The 22,710-nt window shown below is 35.9% G+C and overlaps 1 protein-coding gene across 2 annotated transcripts in view; it reads left to right on the forward strand.

Annotated features, from left to right (window-relative positions):
* Window positions 1-22,710, forward strand: part of Ccser1 (coiled-coil serine rich protein 1) — a 1,127,242-nt gene that overhangs the window by 727,085 nt on the left and 377,447 nt on the right. For both annotated transcript variants that reach the window (XM_021165504.2, XM_029478490.1), the window contains exon 10: window positions 8,337-8,381. In XM_021165504.2, coding sequence (XP_021021163.1) covers window positions 8,337-8,381 — 45 coding nt within the window. The remainder of the gene's footprint in view (window positions 1-8,336; window positions 8,382-22,710) is intronic.

Raw genomic sequence — 22,710 nt, forward strand, 5'->3', positions numbered from 1 at the left:
ATCACCAAATTACATATGTTTAAACTAGAGATTACATGTAACAGTGATTTTTTCTGAGGTTCTTTTAGTATAAGCATCCATAGAAATGTTCAGAATTTCTAAATTAATGCAACAAACACATGAGGAGTCACTTACATCAATACTGATACTGAGAAAATGAATCTCGAAAGGATTTATTTATAAATTTACATATGTGCATAATCATTTTCTCAGCAAAGTAAATGCAGATTACCAATAAAAATAAAGCCTATTAGTGAGGCAACAGAGGAAATTATTAACATCTAAATTTTAAAAGGCTTAAATTGAACCAGGCACCAAGATGGACATTTAAGGTATTAAGCCTTGTTGGAACTATGAATAGTTCCATCAGCTTCCCTAATGAGCCTTGGTGGGCAATACTAAAAACAAGCAAACAACAGCAACAGAACAAAACCCCCCCCAAAAAAATCCCTATTGTCAGCCCCTTAGAAGAACTCACTGACCCAACCAAAACATGAAGCAAATGTTCCCTCACTAAACACTGAATTACATACTTAGCATAATTAGCATCCTCCAAGCTCTATTTGGGCAGTTGAGATCACATCAAAAAAAAAAAAAATCAAAGGTTTTTGTTTGTATGGAACTTACAGATAATGCACAATAATCATAAACGGAGGTGAAAAAGGCAGAAGACTTTAGTATTTGACAAAAATCCAAGTTGGCTTCAAGCAGTTGGTGTATAAAAGACAAAGAAAACTGAGATTGACAAACAGAGGACTAATAAAATAGAATTGCCAAGTAATATTTTTAAATAAGAAAATAATCACCATTTATTATACATGTCACAAATTAGAATCCATTATTTGATGGAAATAATCTCTTTACATATGTAAACAGACAATTGGTTTGTTTTTCCATATTGCTGTGCACTAAACTTGAAACAAATGATACAATGTAGAACTGTGAGGGGATGTTCACTGAAAATATCTTTGCCACTTTCATAATAAGCAAAGAAGTCTATTGCTTTGGCAAAAGTTGACTTGTTTGCTTAGGCAAAGGCTAACTATTGCTACTATCATTAAAGAGCATACTGCTCCCCCCCAAATACTGAATCTAGACTGAAGAAGAATTTTCCTAAGAAGTGAGGAGGCAGGAATGGAAAACCTCTGATTGTTCTGGGCCATGAACCACAGCTGAGAAGTGAGATAAACAGTAGGACTGTATAAAGCTGTATACCTTTAGTCTAAAAAAATAAAATAAAATAAAAACAATCAAAAAGAGAGGAAATCAAGTAATAGGTCATTTTGTTTCACTTTGTAGAATTTGACTGTAAGAATAGAATTTTTCCAGCTAAAACATTGGGTCAGTAGAGTGTTTTACAGATAACACACACACACACACACACACACACACACACACACTGTATTTTAAAAACTGTAGTAGAGTAAATGTTTCATGTTTTACAATGCAAATTGCAGCAGTATCTTAAAATACTAATAAAGCTTAAGACACACTGTGAATAGCTGTGTGCTGGACATGATACTATGCTTTATGAAGATTATCCCAATTGTGCCCAAAATTACTTCAGTTTCAAAGCTATAAATTTTGGGATATGTGGCTCATGAATGCTTGAAAAGTTACAAAGGTTTTCTGACAAGATGGATGATAGATATATTAGCAAAATTTTGTTAAACAAAGATAATTATGGATCTGAACCCCAATGGCCTGGATTTAAATTCTGAAACTGCCACTTAACATAAATCAACTTTCAAGCTTCTTGGTCTCTCACATGGGGCTCTTGAACTCCGAGCTATTTAAAATGCCCATGACTCTCTCCTGTGCCTTGGTGGCTGAGACTAAATGTGAAAAGTTACACAGTCATTTTAATATTTTTAGTAATGGATTTTTACTTTCTGCAGTTAAATCATAACTTTTTAGATTTAATTTTTAATTATCACGGGCAATATCTCCAATATTGGGAATAAAATATGTATTCCATATGTGTACTCTATATATTGTTATACTAGAAAAGTCAACCAAGCAAATCACAGATTCTGGATAACACCTTTAAAACCTCTGGGGTACAGTAGAGCTAAGGAAGTATACATGGATGATAGAAATTGCAAGAGGATTCCGTCTATCAGGATGGTGTCATACAGGCAGGCCCAGGCTGCAGACACAGTTGACATCACACACCTACCCAGCTACCCAGCTACCCAGCTACCCCTGCTTACCCAGCCAATTGATCCCACACCCTCACAGTTTCACTGGGAAGAAAATTTGGCTAAAAAGTTCTGTAGTTTTTTTTTTTTTAAGTTAATAGCTTTTTCTACTTTATGCCTTGCTAAACCATCTTAATTTAGCACGCTGCAGAACACTTGCTTCAGGGTAATTCTTCCTTCTATGTACAATCTATAACATTTTGATTTGGTCTCAGGTGATTAATTTTGATCAATGAAAAGAGTTTATACTCTCTAGTGAGAAAAACATATATGCTGAAGGTGAAGTAGATTTCAAATCAATTAAAATTCTTTGTACTAATTTTAAGAGCTAGATAATAGGCACACTGATTTGAATATATCCATGTGAATAATTTGATTGTTGATGATTTCATTTGTTCTTCAGACAGGGTTAAAATGTATTAATTTTCTCATGAATAAATTCCTTGTGCTTCAGTGGCTATTAATATAAATCATAAGAAATGCCAAAATTTCTGCTCATGTGGTAGGTAGATGGCCAGAAAGAGGCCAGATGCTATTGAAAAGAAAACAGCCCTGGTTTTAAATGTCCCTGGTTAACAAATTGAAAGTGATGTTAAAGACTGGGGTTGCCTCTGGAGTCTTAGTTTGGTAATCTCCATATATGTGTTCTAATTTTCCACATGACCAGAGGAAACAGGAAGAAAGGTGAGTGTAGATACCAGCTCCTTCCATAGCCCAGAGTGCCTTTCAGCCAGGGTAGCACAATGTCCATTAGCTCCTAGCCATGCAATGTACTGAGCTGAGTCATAGGAAAAGCAGGAGTTAACAGTAAAAATTAATTTAGATTTTCCCCTTTACTTTCAACCAAGCTAGAGAGAAATTAGTCTGAATCAGCAGAAACTTAAAAGTCTGCAAGAGGTTATTCTAGTAAGAGAATCTAGCAAAATCTAGTATTCACAAAATAAAACTCACATTATTTGGCAGACACAATAATTACTGGAAGAGAAAAAAAATGGTTAAGTGAGATTTATAACCAGGAAGAAAATTTACCCAGTAGAAAAAAACCAAGCTGAGAAAGGCAAAGGGGAAAAGAATCAAGTCATTATTTTATATCAAAATAAGTGATTTCTTTGAGTAAGCGAAGGAATTAAGCATAATAATATAAAGCATATATAAAGATGTGAAATACAATGATTAGCAAACTGTCTAAGATACTACTAGAAAATATGCAAAGTAAGGAACCAAGCCAGAAGAAACAAGTTGACAATAAAGGTTATCAATGGCACATGGACCAATGAAAAACTCTTTTTTCCTTTTTTTTTTTTTTTACTAGATATTTTCTTTATTTACATTTCAAATGTTGTCCCCTTTCCTAGTTTCCCCTCTGAAAATCCTCTATCCCCTCCTACCTCCCCCTGCTCCCTAACCCATCCAATCCTGCTTCCTGCCTCTGGAATTCCCCTATACTGGGGCATAGACCCTTCACAGGACCAAGGGCCTCTCCTCCCACTGATGACCAACGAGGCCATCCTCTGCTACATATGCAGCTGGAACTTTAGTCCTTGAAAAAGGTAGTGGGAAATGTGAAGAACAGAAAGATTGTATGGAGAAAAAAAAGTACATTTTAACATCTTTAAAATTTTTCTCTCAAATGGCAAATATCAAAGTATTGTAGGAGAGAAAAAGGCGTGCCAAAATAGTTTAAACAATAATTTAAGCTTGTACACGTAATATGTACATCCTAATTTCATACTCATTGTCTATTCACAAATGCTTCCTATAACACTGCATTCTCCCAATTCAAGGAAGAACACAAGCATCTTATTCAATGCTGTCTTATATTTAAGCATAGATGCAACAGTGATGACAAGGTCAGGTAGTAGACAATGAGTTGGAAGATGAAGAAGAGAAAATAAAGACAGTGTTGGCTTTTACTGTGTGCAAAATTGATATGTCTCCTCCTACCTTCAATATGAACAGATGTGCTAGCTACGATGTTTAACTTAAAGCACAAAGATTATCTTGAAAGTGATTGTGAAATATATTGGCTGGCAGACACAGAAGTCGAGAACCAGAGATTAAAAACAACATGATTCTGAATTCAAACCTGCCTCTGAATAGTTCTCCCAACTGTTAATACTTGTGCAAATGAATCCACTTTAGAATGTCTTATGTTAGCTTTTATTTTGAGAAGTTAATGTTTTTCCTCATACTCTTTTCATTGGAATTAAACTTTTCAAAATGTATTCTAAATGCGGACAAGTCTTTCTGCTCAGACAGCGGGCTGCTATTCAGTTGCATATGCTGTCAGGTGGATTCTAGAATGTTTGTCAACATAGAAATGGGGGAGGGACATATGCAATTTTTTATTCAGTAGCTTTATCAGAATAATTAAAGAAAGAAATTTCATAAAGCAATTTGTTAAAACAAGACTGCACAATCTTCTAATCCTATACACTGATACCCAAAGAAGTAATTGTATAATTTAATCTTCTTGTAGATATGAAATATTTAAATACTTATAATATTTTTGTTAATTAACAGCAGAAGCATTTATCTTTTTTCTTAAATGATGAAATTAATAGCCACAATACACAAAGTGTAGCATATCACTTCACTGTAGATGAATTTTAATTCAGCAATATGGCTGCTCTGGCAAGGGATCATATCGAAAGATCTTCTAGGTCTTTGAGGCCTGGCTGGAATGACATACTTTAGTCATTCTGGCTGGAATAAACACACACACACACACACACACACACACACACACACACACACACATGCTTAATATGCTTCCAAACAATGAAGGCAAATTTAGTTTAGTTTGTAGAAGGAAAAGGCCATATTTGAAAGTGATATCTAATTTGAGTGTCAGACAAAGTAACAAATCAGAGAAAGGTTCCACAGAATGAGTCAGAAATAGAATGCACCCAACTCTCAGAAGAGTAGAAAGGAACAAGAAGCTATTTAAGAGCAGTACAGAGTCAGGAATAAAGGGCAGTTCAGTAAGTGTAGTTCAGCTGAGTTCAGGCAATGGAGTAGAGTGCAGTTAAGTGCTGTTTAATTGAATGTACTTGAGTTGATTTGAGGTCTTGCTGTTCCATTCGGTTCTATTCAGTTCATGCAGTCAGTGCAGTGCTGTTTGTGGATTTCAGAAGCAGTTTTTCTAAGTAGAGCAATTCAATGATTAGTCAAAAGAGGTGAGTGTGAATCAATCATCTTAGAGTGGAGTTTTGAGCCATCAAAGGTGAGCTGAACCAGCCAGCCAGAACTCAGAAAGAACTAGAAAGGGTGAACTTTTTCAGCAGTATGTCTCTGAGACAATCAATTATATCTGGTGAATAAAAGTTATGTTTACATTTCACAAAATAATCATTTTACTAGATGTACTGAAGATACAAATTTATAACTCAAGTTATGTAACATTCATAATCATATCAGAAATCAGAAATACTCTGACTTAAATAAAATTATTAGCTTAATAAGAAAAAATATGATTTTCTATTCTATTAAATTATTTAGAGAAATGCAAAACATGTTAATTTTGTTAATATGCTTTATATCTACATATACATTTTGCTTGCTTTATTTTTTAGTTTATTTTACACACTTGTATATCTTGGTTGCATGCATATTTGAATACTATGTGGGTACCTGTTGCCCAAATATGCTACAAGAGAACATCTAAACCCCGTGAACTGGAGTTATTCATGATTGTAAACCATATGGGTGCTGGAAATTTAATCCAGGTCTTCTGTAAAAGCAGACAGTGCTCTTAACTGCTAAACTCTGGAGGAATTTTAAGCTCTTGCATGAGATCACATTAAACTCCTTTCTAAGTTTACATGATCCACTGGAGTGCAGAAACATCTTTCGTACACACCTTTAATCACTACCAATGAACATAAGGTTAATTTGTAGATGGAAGCAGCAATGTTTGAAAGTGAAATCTAATTAAGAGGCATACAAAGTGATGAATTAGAGAAAGATTTGTCAGAATGAGTCAGAGATACATGCCCAACTCTCGAGAGAACAGCACAGGAAAAGGGCTATTTAAGAGGCTATTTAAGGGCTATTTAGAGCATAGGGAGAAAAACAGGATAGACATCGCTTTATGTTATGTGATGTTTTGTTTGTGAATGGCAGTTTTACTGGAACAGTTTTACAGAGACAAGTTGCAGAAAGGAAAAGCTAGGCACAGACAAAGACAGGATGAGCCAGATAATGAGAAGGAGCCAGAAGATTAAAACATATTGCCAAGGTTAATATGAGGCCAAGTAGAGTAATTCAGTCAGAAGCCCAGAGAAGCTGAATAGAATCAGCAGAGAGATTAGAGTGTTTGGAAGCTAGAAACTTCCAGACCTAGACCTAGGGATAGTTAGAACAGAGAACAAAATGCTTTGGGCTCAGCACAAGCCATGTATTCACACAGCATGGGTATGGCTCTGATCTCGTCCTGGCATCATCTCAGCAAATAAAAGCAATAGTTACACTGAGCCATGTCTCCAGGCCCTGTTAATATACTTTAATGACATGTAGTACCCATATCACTTTATTGGATAAATATGAGGTTTTGATATGTATAGAAAAAGTATAACAATCAAATTAGCATAATTAATATATTTATCACTTCAAGAATTTATAGTTTTTTTTTTAATTCTCCTGACACGAGCAGCTGTTTTATAAAGAAGAAAATGAAAAGAAGTCAGTCTGAATTTTGAGAATATCTCAGCCTTTATTTTTATATCTTCAGTATCAAAGTAACATGTGTATAAGAAAGTACAAACTTCCTTTGAAAATTCTTACCATTTAGAAAGCTTTTGTGTCTTCTTTCCATTTCCCCTTCTGCCCAGCTCAAAGTATGCTAGCTACAGCATTAGCATTTCTTAAGTAAAGTGCTTCCCAGCATTTTAAACGTATTAATTTTTTAATGTTAAATTGTGTGATTCTGTGTGTGGGTATATGCACTCAATAGTAGATGCCAGTGGCCTTAAGATGGAGTCAGATATCTGGGAGCTGAAGTAAATGCTGATTGTGAGCCATCTGACCTAAGTATTAGGAGCTAAACTGCAAGAGCAGCATGCTCTTATAACTGTTGAGCCATGTCTCTAGGTCTGCTTCTAGGTCTCCCAGTGCACAGGACAACTTGTGTTGGCATAGAACCTGGGCTTCTGCATTAGAGTGAATACCAGTGATCCCAGGATGTTGGAGCTCAATTAGTGTGCTCAGAAGAGTTACTGTCTCTGTAGGAGTTTTTTCTATGCCTTTCTTCTCCAACCTAGAAGATGGCTGGCTCAATGTCATTCCAAGCTGTGGTCTGTACAGATGTCTATTACAGGCCTCATACTTATAACTAGAGAATTACTTTTAGAACATCATCTCTTGAAGTTGATCATTACATCTATTTGGCATAATCATGTAATATTTGGGGATTCTCATATATATATATATATATATATATATTATATATATATAATATATATATATATATTAGACATATATATATATGTCTAATACGATGCCTGAGTCAGAGTAAACATTTAACAGATGACACTGTAAGATAAAAGAGAAAAAAGAAAGGGGAAAAGTTAGAAAAATGATGAGAAAAATATGAAAGAAATTGAGTGTTGTAGCATTGCTTATTGTTATTATAACTGTGGGTAATGTGACTTTCATTTCATTTCTTCAAGGCAAGAAACCACTTCAGGGATTACTGCAGGAATTAAATTTATCATTTGGTTTTGATAGAAAAATCAATCTTATAATATATTCCCTTATTATGTTTCATTGACTCAATAAAGATAGATTATACATAATCCTGGTGTGGATGGATTGATAGATGATAGATAGACAGACAGACAGACTGAAAGATAGATAGATAGCAGAAAAGCAATCAATGTCTATTTTTCCATCTTGTGTCATGAACTCATTTTGCAATTACCTTGATAATAAACAGGTTAAATCTCTCTTGAAAGCATAGTGTGTATTTGGCTAGGCTTGCATTTTCTTCTACTATGGAAAGCACTCGTAACACTAGAAAAGGGAATTTCTTTGTGAGAACTAAATTCTGAGTACTTTCCTCTACTACAGTGTTCTTGTACTGATTATGAGTTGATACCTTGTGTATAGTTATGTATTATATTTATTTTCTTCCAGGGTTTAAGCCTGAAACGACTGGAGGCTGTACAAGGAGGGAGAGAGGTAAGAAAATGTAAGGGGAAGAAGAGAGGGAAGGAGAGAACATGGTTGAGGTGGGTGGTGTAGTGTTAGTGACTAAGGACATTGATATTGTAAATACAAATGTGAACATACATGTAAATACATACACACATATATACATATATGTAGAAGTATATATACATATATGTATGTATATATTTTCTCATATTCCCATTCATTATGCATATGTTTAAATTAAGATATTATTTATATAAGTAGACAAATATGCTTATTTCTTTGATGTTGAAGAAAATAATATTAATCTTAGTAAGGAAGTTGAAGAAAATACCATTCGTCTTGGAAGGAAGTGTTTCTATTTATATGGGTTTCCAAAGCAGCATGTCCTTCAGAGAGCTCAGAAAAGCCTTTCCAGCAAAATTTGCAACATAATATTTAAAATACCTACTGTTGAATTAGCAGAATTCATGTAAGGATGATATATGTACAAACTTGTTTTGCACTTGTTCTGGTCACACTAAAGTTCTTATATCTTCTTTAATAAATGTTGATTTCCTCAAATGCTTTATAAATACAGTGAATTCACATTGAAGCAATATGGCAATATGACATCATATTATAAATGCTTTTATCTTCTAATCAAAGGGTGATGACAACTGCTGACATTCTCTCTTCTTGATATACAAAAGTTGGATTCTGAATTCTAAGTTAATGGGAGGGGTGGGAAAGGCAGAATATTTGATTCAATAAGTCAGTACTTCCTTTGTAGAAAATTTATTATTATTTTCTGTGAAATTATCTAACCAAATATTGGCAAAACTAGAGGTGTTTTTCTATTACAAAATAAGAAACAAATCTTCCGTCTATCACTTGTGATTTCATTCTCTACAAATGGACTTCTTTCTTTGTGAGTAACACTTGCTCATATCCTCTCCATTCTAATTTCTTCATGGGTATTTTCTCTTTCTGCTTATCATTTAGAGTCCCCCTCCCTTACTCTTATTTCTCATACAAAGGAATACTTTCTATTAGTGGCTCAGATAAGTTATCACATCAGAGAAACAACTGGAGAGAGTGAAATATAGATGCATTCTTTAGGAACTTTTCATGATGTAAGAACCAAGACTCCATATTCAGTAGGATTGATGCACATAAGCACTCACAGAAGAGTAGGCAGCATGTGTGGATCTGCAGCGTCATGTAACTTAAATCCATTGCTGCAAATGCAAAGTGCACACAAAATCCCATTCCTAACATAGAAGCTGTTTGAAACTGATAATTGTGGGGAAAGAAAAAATCAGTTTTGTACACTGGAGTGTCACTATATATGTTAACCATAACCATAATCTAGGGCAGACTCCAAACTCAGGAATAGATGGCCAACACTGAACAGACTCAATGTACTTTCTGTTTCAGTTTTTTTATATATTTTGTCTATTTTCATTTTCATTTGATTTTCATTTTTGAGAGAGACAGGGAGAATAAGTATGAGGAAGTTGGCTCACTAGACGAGTGGTTTGACCTAGGAGGTGTCGAACAAGGAAAAGTCATGATCAAAATATATTGTATAAAAAATTAAAGAAATATAAAAATTTAAATAAAAATATTTACTCTTAAGTATTATGAATTTTCAGTTCTTTTATTACTTTGCAGGTCTAAAGGAGAAAAGCAGGCAGGGATACTTGACATTTTATCAAATCCCAATCAAATTCATACCATGCATGCATCAGGTAAATCTTAAAATCTAAGAGTGCTGTACCATTCAATAATTCTTGTTAATAAAAAGGAAAGCATAAGGGCTGAAGCGATAGTGTGGCAGTTAATTGCATTTACTGTTCAAATAGAAGACCCAGGTTCAGTTCCCATCATTCACATAGCAACTTAAAGCTACCTGTAACTCCAGTATCAGAAGATCTGATTCCTTTTTCAGGCCTTCATTCACAGACACTGCATGCACGTAATACACAGGCGTGCATAAGGACAAAACACCCAGACACCACACACACACACATACATACACACACACACACACACACACACAATTTTAAAGAAAGGAAAATCTTTATCCTGACTTTTAGAGCTTTAATCACAATATACTATTAACTAATACATAGAATTAAAATATAATAACCAAAATCATCAAAGACTCTCTAAATCAAAGTGTGTATTCAAAGAAACCAAGAATCAGATATTTAAATTTGTATAAGAGCCACCCATCAAAATGGCTCAGCTGGTAAGGGTACCTGATTTCTCTTCCAGCACAACTGGGTAAAGCCATGGCTCCTGAGGATGACATCAGAGACTCTTATAGGTGCAGTGACTGCTTTTCTTTGGAAGTACTAAAACATGTTGACTTACAGAGCACACTGATGATGTCCTACGTGATAGTACCCACTAAGCAGCAGTGCTACAGTTCCTCTGTCCTTGTTCGGTGCTCTTAGGGACATATATGGGGAAGGAAACATTATATCCTTGCAACAATAGGGTAATATTGTCAAGCCATGGTAAACATAATTCATTTCATCAGGAACCATTATTTTAAAAATTAACACTACTTTAAAAACACAATGTTTCGTCTTCACTGAAAAGAGTTCTCATTGAAATCTGCTTCTAATTTTTGCATTGCATCCTATTTTAATTTTTTCTATAAATACAATTATGTATAAGGAATATGTCAGTGGTGTACTTTAAATTAAAATATATTGCCTCACAAGTATTTTTGACTTATGGAAAAAACTAATAATATGTGTATAAGACCTATACTATGTACATATATATAGATAGATACATATATGTATCTATATACATATATACATATACACACATGCACACGCACACACACACACACACACATATATATATGAGAGAGAATTAAATTGTGGTCTGTAATAACTGGGAAGACAGTTTAATCATCAAATCAATACTGCCTTAGTAATTACTTCTCCATTTGACCCTTTCTTTTCTCTGCACATAGAAAACAAATGTGGGCAATTAAAATTCAAAATAACTCCTTTATTTTCTTTTGAGGTGTTTCTCGGTAATCTGAAGCCTTCGATTTTATCTAATTACTTAAAGTTAACATTATCCATGAATTAGAAAGTGATCTGTCTTATGATACCTAACTTTAGAGAAGTTGGAGACAATGTGTAGTGGAAACCATGTTGCCCAGTCTCAGAGGTTGCTGATCTGTAAACAAAGGTTCAGTTACCATGGCTCTAGCATATGTTGAGTGTCATGAATCTTCCTGATTACTCTTGACTATTTTATAATGTGTGCAAGTTACAAGGAAGTGCAGTGTTGCCTTTGAACAGTTAAATTTTAACACAGGTGTTTTCAATGCCCGGATAAATAGTCTCTTACAATTTCTCACTGTGAACCCATCATGACCGATAAAGATTTACCTACAATGATGTTGCTTAAGATAAATTACTTTGTTCAAGTTCAAATGACAGCCATTCCCAATAGGTGTTGATGGATGCAATACTAAAGACCAATTGGCAAATATTTATAAGAAGGTTTAAGAAATGTCACTGAAAATGTTCTATTCACTTCTTGAGTTAATGACAACAGCTTGAGCATGCATGGAAAATTGAACTAGGCAGTAATGTGCGATTTAGATAAGTGGAGAATCCTATTACAAAGCTAACAGCTGTGCAGGAAAGGCAGATTTGAACACTACTGTCTGTACAAAAGTCCACATTTTTCACTTCACTGGGAATAAAAGATGGCTCCTTCTGGAAGCAAATATGAATGGCCATGTCCCAGAAACACACATTTAGGTTACCTCAAATTCCCTCTTCCAATATGGATTCAATTTCATGAACGTTTTATAATGACAAAAGGAAGAAAGTCATAAATCAAGGTGCTTTCAAATTTGTTGGTAGAAACGGTAAATGCAGGTTTCACACACAGCACAGAAATATCATCTACAGCCCTCAAATGTTGTCTTAGTCTTTTGGTTGTTGGATAAATAGGATTTTATTAAGCAAATGCAATCAACAGTTTTCACTTGTTATCAGATGGTTACGTCAATCTTCTTGGATTGATGGGGGGAAAAGAAAGATTCTTTACTGGACTCAAGATAGGCCAAGATAAATAGTAATTAGGCTCTGGATCTGAAGCAACAATTTCTTTACCATTCTGAAGTTTTAGTCACTTAACTGGCCTTTGTAGACACTCCATCTCTTCAGACATTCTTGTTCACATTACTTCTTGTAATGTATCAATTATACACTATACATCGATTATGTTTCCAGAAGATCTGGGATGAGTGTGTGTATTATAGTGGAATTTTTTAAAATGATAATAGGTGAATAAATTGTCGATGTATCTGTGTCTTTGCATGCTTTTATTGCATGTAATCATTGGGAGTGCTCTTACTGTGAAAGAAAGGTTTTGAGAATAATATATAAAATGTGACCATGTAACAATGATTTCCTCATGGTTATGAACTAGGTTCCTCCATCCAGTGGAATTCACAGTTCATTCAAAAGCCTCAGTTAGGCTTCACGGATAAACATAGATATGAATCAGTCTTCTCAGAATACTTCTTATTATCATGTACAGTGATTTTATGAAAATACCAGGAAAAATTAAATTATCAGGTTTTTTTTTAATGAAGAGGTGTATTCTTCCATTTTAAGAGGCATTATAGTTTGTAAATACACATTTTTTCTGTTAACGTTCTACTTATGGTGAGTATTATTTAAGCATGAAATATTCTCATGAATGTAATTATTTCATTATATCTTTAATGTCTTTGTCATTAAGCTTACATAACTTTGCATTGTTTATGTATTGAAAAATTACACATTTCTGTTTTAATTTGAAAATCAGTCAGGCCTGGGATCCCAGAGGAAGAAATTCACAAAATGAAATAAATTCTCTTCTAAATGTTGAAATAATTTATCTGTATGACTTTAAGTAGCATGGAAAAATCACACAGATTTTTTTTCCATTTGTGTTTTAATGATAAGTATTAAGCAGATAATGAATTACTAGGTATTTTTAGTTAAGATATATATATATTTTTAATTAAGTTATATATATATTCTTAAATGTCTGTCAGGCCAATGGAAATAATCATTTTCAGATGTGGAACACTCAGAGGGTGAACCCAGAAGAGGATAAAGTCTGGACTGTTAATAAAAAAGAAAGTAAGAAAGAAAGAAAGAGAGAGAAAGAAAGAAAGAATAAACCACTGACTTCTAAGAATATAACAACATGATGAAAAGTTTTAGAAATAAGTGTCAGCCCATGTGCCAGGATATCAGTGTTCTCAAAGACCTGATACTTTTTTGTAATTTTTAACTCAAGAAAGAAACTATATCTTTATTAGCTCTTTGAGATTTTCATATATGTTTTGAACTTGTTCACACACCCCCTCTACCTCTTCTAAGACTTACCCTCACTGCAGCACCCACCCAGGTTTTGTGTTCTTAGGGGATTTTGTTTTGTTTTGTTTTGTTTTCATATAAAGACCACTTCTGTCCAAATACTCTTTGATGTCTGCCCTTTCACTGGAGGATGGTCAACTTACCAGAGTAAAGCAATTTTCCCTCTGCCTGCAGCAAGCAGGTATCAATAGCTCCACGACTCTTGTCACCCTCTGAGATCCGGTCTGTGGTATCCTTGTACAGATTTTGTACATGGTGTCCCATCCTCTGTGTGATATTATGGCAAGCTGCACTGTCGTGTCCAGAAGACACGGTTTCCATGTAGTCAGACACAACATCTGATTCTTAAACTCTTTCCTCTCTCTTTTACTCAATGTCCTCTCAGCCTTGGGTATAATTTTTAGTTTTTCTCTTATGATTTAATATTTTGTATCACTTTGTGGCTTCTATTATATGCCTTTGATAGCTCTGTTTTAAACAGAAAACCTACTTCTAGAAAATCTTCAAGATTAGCATTTATCTTTATATGTTGATCCTAGTTGTTTTCTATTAACATGGCAGAAAAAAACAGCAGGAAAAATGGCTAAGAGATTTTAAGAATGAAGCAATTAAAACAAAGGAAACAATGAGATTTGCGGTATGGACTAGTGGTACTGCTTTTCTTAGTTTGTGACACGCCTATGTTTTTAGTACTGTGAACTTAATTACACTTTCCTTATGATCTCTTGTACAAATATGCTAAAATTTCAACTCTTATTCAACTGCATATTTTGAAAGTCACATTTATGTGTTTAGTAGGTATGTGTTCATACCTCATGTATGCTATGCTCCATGTCTGAGAACACTCTATTGAATTTGGTTCTCAACCATGTTGTGGTATGGAGAAAATAAACCTGATGTCAAGCACCCTTACCTGTTAAGCCATCTTGACCTCAACTGGGGTGTTCTGAGAGATCTGTAAGTGCTCTTAACTGCTAAGTTATTTCTCCAACTCCTATCCTTCCCTTTTTTTAAAAACTAGATATTTTTAAAGGTTCATCACTCTTGCCAATGAGATTTACTTGATTTATGGCATGACTTTAATTAGGATTGGTAAAATATAAAGTACCTTATTTTTATCCTTTAAACTGAAAATTAAAAAAGAAATGAGAAGTAATTATGCTTACTAATCAATGTTTTATTTAAGTCGATGGCTTCCCAGGAGTTTGGTTGAAATATCCAGTGACACTTTAGTTGGATTTTGTCTTTCTCTGAAATTATCAGTTTCAAATTACTTCTTGGTTAGGAGTGGGATTCTGTTTTCAGTAGTGGAATTGTATGTTACACCAATCTGAGTAGATAGTATCCATGCTGCCTTACCAGCCTGTGAGTTTGTGTGTTTATCAGTCTTGTTGCATATAGAAGACATTGTTTCCTTGAGTCATCTACCACCTCTGGCTCTTAGTCTTTCTACCTTCTCCTTTAGCATAAATGCCTAAGCTTCATGTAGTAGAATTTGATGAAAACAGCCCATTTACAACTGAGTGTTCTAAAGCCTTTTACTCTGTGCATATTTTCTAGTTTTGGATTCCTGTGTTGATTTCCATCTCCTTCTAGATTTTGTGATGAGTGTCTGGTGAATCACTATAGGTATAGTGATATGCCATTAAGAGCCATTTTAATGGTATGATCCTTTAGAAGAATATTACTGGTAGGATTTCCCCTGGACTTATATAGTGATACATTCGTGGCTACTTTAGTAATGACAGATGTGGGTTCCATCTCATCAAAAGGGCCTTAAGCCCAATAAAATCTGGTTTATTTCTTCTACATTTTGGCACTGTTCCACCAATATATCTTGCAGGCTTGTGATTGTTTGCTACTCATTTGTAACTGGATGATATTGATGATTACCCTTTTCCTTTGGTAATATTCAGAGTACCCTCCAGCTCATGAATGCTAATCAACAGGGATAAAGCTTCTAGTTGGGCACAAGCTTGACTGTTCTGTGCATGATAGTGCGAGAATAGTCTTCAGCAAAAAGACCTCATGGTTTACCATCAGATTGTGGAAATTGACCAATAACATTACCCATTGGGATATTTAATTATCCATATGAACTTTTCTAAACCATCAGAATCAGGGTATCTTGAACTAATCATACCTCAAAGAGGATTTTCATACTCTAAATTGTGTTTGAGATGACAATTTCTAAATAAGTCATCAAAACCTATGTGGACTATATCAGTTAATCTAATCAATTTCTCCATTTCCTTCTTCCTATTACAGAATAGGAGTAAGATTCATTTCTCTGAGGATCATGACTTGGAGGGCAAAATCTAAAGTTGCTGGGTTAATGAGGTTTGAGCCACATCCTCACATGTTCTACATTCTGCAGGAATTTTCACTCTTGAAATGGAAGTACTCATTTGTTTTTATTGTCAATGACCTTCAAAGAAACTAAGCAAAAGAATATGTCCATCAAGTCAAAGTAAACTTATAAGAGTTTTGGTTGTCAAAAGAGTAAGAAGTCACAGACACAGCTGGGGCGGTGGTGGCACACGCCTTTAATTTCAGCACTTGAGAGGCAGAGGCAAGTGGATTTCTGAGTTCGAGGTCAGCCAGGTCTACAGAGTGAGTTCCAGGACAGCAAGGGCTATACACAGTTTAGTGATATCTCAGGCAGAAAACCATAAATGACACAAATCAGGCACTTACAAATCTGACTAACTGCAAAGTGTGTAAAAACAATGACAGAGAAGTATTTCCCTGAGAAAAGAATGAAAAGGATGGAGGAGGGAAGTTGTTAGAAGTCATCTCATGGGAGGAAGAAAGCATCTTTGACAAGTCAGGGAGAAGTGAAGACAGACAACAATGTGGACATGTGTTGGGGTGAAATGCAGTAGGCACCCTTTTAAGAATCAGTTCTCTGCTCACCAACTAGGGATGCTTGTAGACAGAAGTCGGGGCAGGAAAGTGGGTTGAGAGATTCTTTTGGATGTAAGATTGACCATTTCTAGCAGTATATAAAGAATGGTGATCAGTGAGCAAATGAATGAAAAATGATGGCACACAATTGCAAATGGCCAGCCAGTATCTCAGTCTGCAGGGGCAGTGTCAGGAATGCAGGAAAGCAAGTCCAAGATACTGATTACTGTAGTCTCAGGAAGCTATCATTACTTTACCAAACTAAAGAAAAAATTTCAAAATGGCCTAGGCATGGATAAAACTTTTAAGTATGAGAAACCTATCACACACACACACACACATACACATACACACACACACACACACACACACACACACACACACACTCACACATGGATACAAACAGACGCACGGACACACACAGAGACATACACATGGACACATGCATACAAACTTCTGCCCCCCTCCCCCATTTACAATGACCTTAAGCAATAATTTAAATTCTAGCTTATTAGGCAAAAACTAAAGGTATGTTAAGATAAATATGTTCCTGGAAATTATACAACCGTTTCACATTTTATTGGGTGGAATTACTCCATTTGGGTCATACATATGAGTTGACATGCAACAAAAGCAGGAATTTGACCTAAAGAACCAAACAAGAGACCAAACAAATAATTTGCTTTCAAACAAAATGAAACTCTGTGATGAAAAGACAACACTGGAACATTTAGGAGGTTATCAAAGCTTAGTTGTCTAAAAGGTGTAAGTCTTGCAACAGCTTCTGTGTCCTGGACACTAGGCTAGAATAATAAGGACAGTCGTATAACAGGCCAACAGTGAAGTTTCAAGTGACATAAGAGGATTTCAATGAAAGGTAACTTTCTTTGTTGCTTACAAAAAGCATCTTCAATCCTAGGAGTAACAATTTGCTATTGAACAACAGTGATAGTTTAGTCTCTACTAGATTTACCTCACCATCTGGGAGACTCAAAAGACCTGAGGAAAACTTATATCAAATAAGGTCTTGAGGCATAGGTGCTAAGTGCACCCCACAGTAACACCATGATATATGGCCATTGACCTCAGAAAATGACACAAGTGTAAAAAATAAAATAAATTTCTAAGTCATTAATCAAGCAAAGAAAACTAAGTTCTGTAGGACCCAAAAGCAATAAAAATAAATGCTTAAATCTTGGTTTAGGTTTTTGTGGGGGGAATTTAGTCAGAGTGTCAAAAGTCTGTCTAGAGTATTAAAGGTGATTCTAGTTAACCATCTGGATAAACTGGTTCAGGCTTCATCAGGGTAGGATTTATTCAGATGTAAACAATGACAAACACTGTGGTTCACTTCATCATTACAAGTAGAAGCTTCTTGAAACCTTGAAAATACAGAATGTATATTATTGTTATTTTGGTATTATGTATAACTTAGCAGAAATAATATCCTTTCTAATTTATTTGTGTGTTCATGTGGAATAAGTAATTCCTGTGTGTGAGGGTTTAATTCTTGGCTTTGTGAATAATGTATTTAATTCCTTTTGCTATAAACACACTGCTTTACTCCTCTGGAGATCTGATCTTCTCCTTCCCATCTGTTGGAAAAGAGCTCGTTAACTCCTTTTATCATAACTCTTTTCAGCTTTCATATTTGCTGTATGTTCACTTCCTGTTTTTATGCTACCCACAAATAGTGTTGACATTTGTTTAGTCTATGACCCCAATCAGCCTGATGAAAACAAACACCTTTGATTAGTTTTGCCACTAACTTGAGCATAGTACTACATTCTAAGCCTCTTCTAGGTGACCAATATGTCACACATGTGCTAGTTATGTAGGGAATTCTGATCACCTATAGAAGAATATGTATGATGCTTTTTCACTCATTAATCCATTCATGTTTTCACTTTACACTCCAATATCTGTCTCCCTCTCCTCCCAATCCCTGACTCACACAGCTCCTCCCCCATCCCTATCTCCTTGTCCTCTGAGAAGGAGGAGGTACCTCTGGATATCATCCTGTTTCTTTACATTCTAAGAAATTCCAACACTTTATAGAGATGCCTATGTTAACTTTGTTCAAACTATCAGCCTAAGAAAATTTACTATTTTACACTATATTCATTGAAGCTGCCATAACAAAACACCACTACTGAGTGGTTTTAACAATGAAAATATACTAGTTTAAAGCCAGTATTGAAGTATCATTGGCATTGGTTTTCCTGTAACTTCCCATCTTGACTGCATTGTTGCTGTGATCTCACATGGTGATTGCTCTGAGCATGAAAAACCACTTTATCTTTTTGTCCATATAAATTTCTTCTTATCGCAGGCATCATTCATACTGAATCAGTGTCTATCCTTATAACATCTCTTAATATTAATTATTGCCAATGCTAAGGGCTGATTACCCTCCGAATATATCATGGAATTACTAAATTTTATTTTAAATGTTTTCCAAATGACCATGTGTTTAAAACTAGATTCTCAGCCTAACATTATCCAGCCTTGTGTAATGTTAATAGGTGGGAACACATAGGAGATCTCTTTGATCACTGAGTGAGAAGGAGGAATGCCAGTTTCTCAGGGCATCATCATATTCATAGGCATTGCTGCAGAAAACACTAGCAGAGAACTGGAGAATCACCTGGATTCTCCTGTGCAGGGGCCCTAGCTTTCCAAAGCTCCCCTACAATGCCTTCTCAGACAAAGATGCAAACAGACAACAGAGAAACCTTAGGGATGATTGTCAATGGAATGAAAATGATGGTATGAGAGGAGAGAACCTGGTGATTATAGCTTTTATTGCCTGGCCATAGAAGTCATGATCTCTTTGGGAGGAGTCAACCTTGGGCAAGGTACTGCAGCTTAACCTCTGACTTTGGTCATCCAAAACGGAAACAATGTTCTCCATTCTATTACCATGGAGTTTACCTTTTCCATCAGTTAAGGCCTTAATCCCAGGATATGGGTTTAGGAAAGGAAATATTTCACCATGTTCTTTAATGTCAGTTTCCCTTTGGCTTTGGGTCAGCAATAAGCTATCCTGTACTGGCTTATTTTTAACTACACAGTGACAAGAAGTTTCAGGAAATGTTTGAAAGTTTTAAGCTGCCTTTGAAAACCTGTCTTTCCTCTCCCAGTTGCTTAACTCCTTACCTATGTGAACATATTAGATTATCAGATGTTCCCAGCTGGGGCAAATTGACTAGAAATACAGGCAGCACAGGCAGCTATAAATGGACTTCCAACACTCAGGACTAGAGTTGGGAGTGTCCATAGGGGATCATTGGCCCCGTATTGTGAATAGTTGCCTTTTTACCATCAGAAATTAGTATGTGCTTTAAAGAGTACAAATGGCTGCTTTCAGCATTAAATGTATCTTGCCATTAGAGAGCCTCCTAGATGCTCTCTGATGCTCCATCGTGCATCCCTGAGGACATGGAAAAGTGGATTGAGAGGATGCCAAGTGTCAAAGAGAACCTCATATCCTCTCTTTATTCTTCATTCATCTTGCCAGTAAAAACTTGAGGATAGATGGAGAAATGTAAAATGCAACCTAGCAACCTTTTCTTAGGACTATTTCTTTGCTTACTAAAAAATAAAAGGCAGGAGGTCGACAGTGAGTGCAAACAACCAGTGGGGAAAGGAGACATAATATGCTAGGGTTGGGGGGGGGCTATTTTCAGTTCAAAACCAAATAAAATGGTGTATCTCTAATAAATGTTTTTAAAAAGTGAAAGTACCACTCCACAGAGCGGAGGAACATGCTTCCCACCGGGGAGGGTACAGAGCTGGCATCTGTCCAAGTACTTGGAGAATCTAGGTGTTTTATACTCTATTAGGTGTGGTAGGTCACAAACTTAGAATGCATTTTGCCATTCCTTATACTTAAGTGAAAACAGAAATATGATTTGCTGTTTTAATGCAAGGGGTTTTAAAATCACCACATGGTAGAGACCACCTCCAGGAAGAAAAATAGCATCACAAGGGCAAAGACAAGATCCAGGATGTGGGTCATTTTGTATGAAAGTGAAAGTATCTGACTCTCAGCCTACTTTAGAATCAACGTTTTGTTGTTGTTGTTGTTGTTTTTGTTTTTGGAGACAGGGTCTCTCTGTGTAGCCCTGGCTGTCCTGGAACTCACTTTGTAGACCAGGCTGACCTCAAACTCAGAAATTCACCTGCTTCTGCCTCTGGAGTGCTGGGATTAAAGGCGGATGCCACCACACCAGGCTAGAATCAACTATTTTCTAATTCCTCTCACTCACAACACAAAGGAATAAATGCTTATTATTCATTCATTCATTCATTCATTCATTCATTTCTACATCCCAATGGCAGGCCCCCTCTCCTCTTGGTCTCCTTCTAACAGAGCCTCTCCCCTTTTCTCGCTCCCTTTCTCCTCTCAGAGGGGAAAGGTAGCCTCTGGTATCAACACACACTGGCCCATCAAGTCACTGCAAGAGGAGGCACATCCTTTCCACTGACAAGGCAGTCCAGTTAGGGGAATAGAAGAAAAGTTCTTAAAAGTGACCCAAAGAAAGAAAATACCAGTCAAAAAATTTACAACTCTGGGAAAGTTGCCCATACTTACAGATATCAGTATCTGTTCCATGATGAAGCCAACTACTCCAGCAGAATCCTGGAGGTGGCTTAAACTCCTTGTGCTATAGTTATGTCCAGTTTCTCTTTGGTCCTGGTTTCAAACCTTCTTATGCTTCCCTCTCCCTAAATGAGTAACCAGACTGCTACTTACTACCCAGGGTTGCTGCTTGTGGGCAAACTTCTAGAATAAAGAAAAGAGATGTAGAGAAGGCCCAGATTTAGAAGCCCATGGTCTTGCAGCTCTGAAGGCAGGTACCCAGGAGCAAAGCTCTCCCAAGCACTCACTGTTCACATTCTTTGTCTTATATGGCTGTGACTACTGATGTAGAACAGGGAGTGGAGGTAGTCCCTTATCCACTGCCCAAGTCTGATATAGGGACTCAGGGAAGGCTCAAATGCATTCCATGGGACCAGCTGCCTAATAAAGTTATAACTATTTCAGATGAAATCAGAGGACCTTCGTGAAGGCTATAGTCGACTGAAGTGACATTTCTACAAGTATCATTTTGTTTTGTTTAATGATCAAGTGATGAGATAAATGAATCTTCTTTAAAAAAAAAGTAATAGTGTCAAAGACCATTTTTTTCAGAGGTGAATTTTTCTGGCCATTGGAAATGAGAAATAACTTATTTTCTTGGTTGTTGTTGTCCAATTCTAGCCATTCTGCTTTATGTTAGTTGTATCCTGTTGGAGCTTCTTTCCTGTAACAGTCTCCACATAATTGCCTTTATTCTCTACTCTACGGCAGGATATTACTTCTACTTGGGACACTGTGGTATCGCTGGTCCTTCTTCTAGGAGACACTAAGAGAAACCTTAGTCTTCTTCCCTCAGGAGCCACCAGCTGTCATTAGCTTCTTAATTAGAGACAGAAACTCATGAAGTGTAAATGTAAATGTTGTTTTTATTACCTTAGAGGAAGTGATGAGATGAGAGCTGAACCCAATCCGTGAAAATACATATCTTGGGCTGAGCCCAGAGTGTTTTCTCCTGTCTGTCTGTCTGTCTGTCTGTCTGTCTGTCTGTCTGTCTAACTATCTATCCCTAGGCCTAGACCTGGAAACTAGCCTCATTACAATTTAACCTTCTTCAAGTCTGGACCTTCAAGGCTTCAACCTCTAGACTATTTTTTTTTCTGACATAGCTCTTGAATGTTTCAGCCTCTGGATTTACGACTAAATAAACTTAGCCTTTCTAGATCTTTCTGACTAGCTGGTTCAATTCAGCTGTTCTGACTCAAACTCTTTTTCAAACTGACTGATTCAAATTAGCTTCTCTTGACCTCTTACTGAATTGCTCTGCTTGGCCTCAAAGTAATTCTGGCATTCTGTTCTTATCTTCTAGCACCTTCTCATCCTCTGGCTCATTCAGTCTTCACCTGAAACCTGTCTTTGTAAAAATTTCCCAGTATACTCCTCTCTCCTCTCCTCTCCTCTCCTCTCC

The sequence above is a fragment of the Mus caroli genome, chromosome 6, assembly GCF_900094665.2.
Source record: "Mus caroli chromosome 6, CAROLI_EIJ_v1.1, whole genome shotgun sequence".
In the NCBI taxonomy this organism is placed as follows: domain Eukaryota; kingdom Metazoa; phylum Chordata; class Mammalia; order Rodentia; family Muridae; genus Mus; species Mus caroli.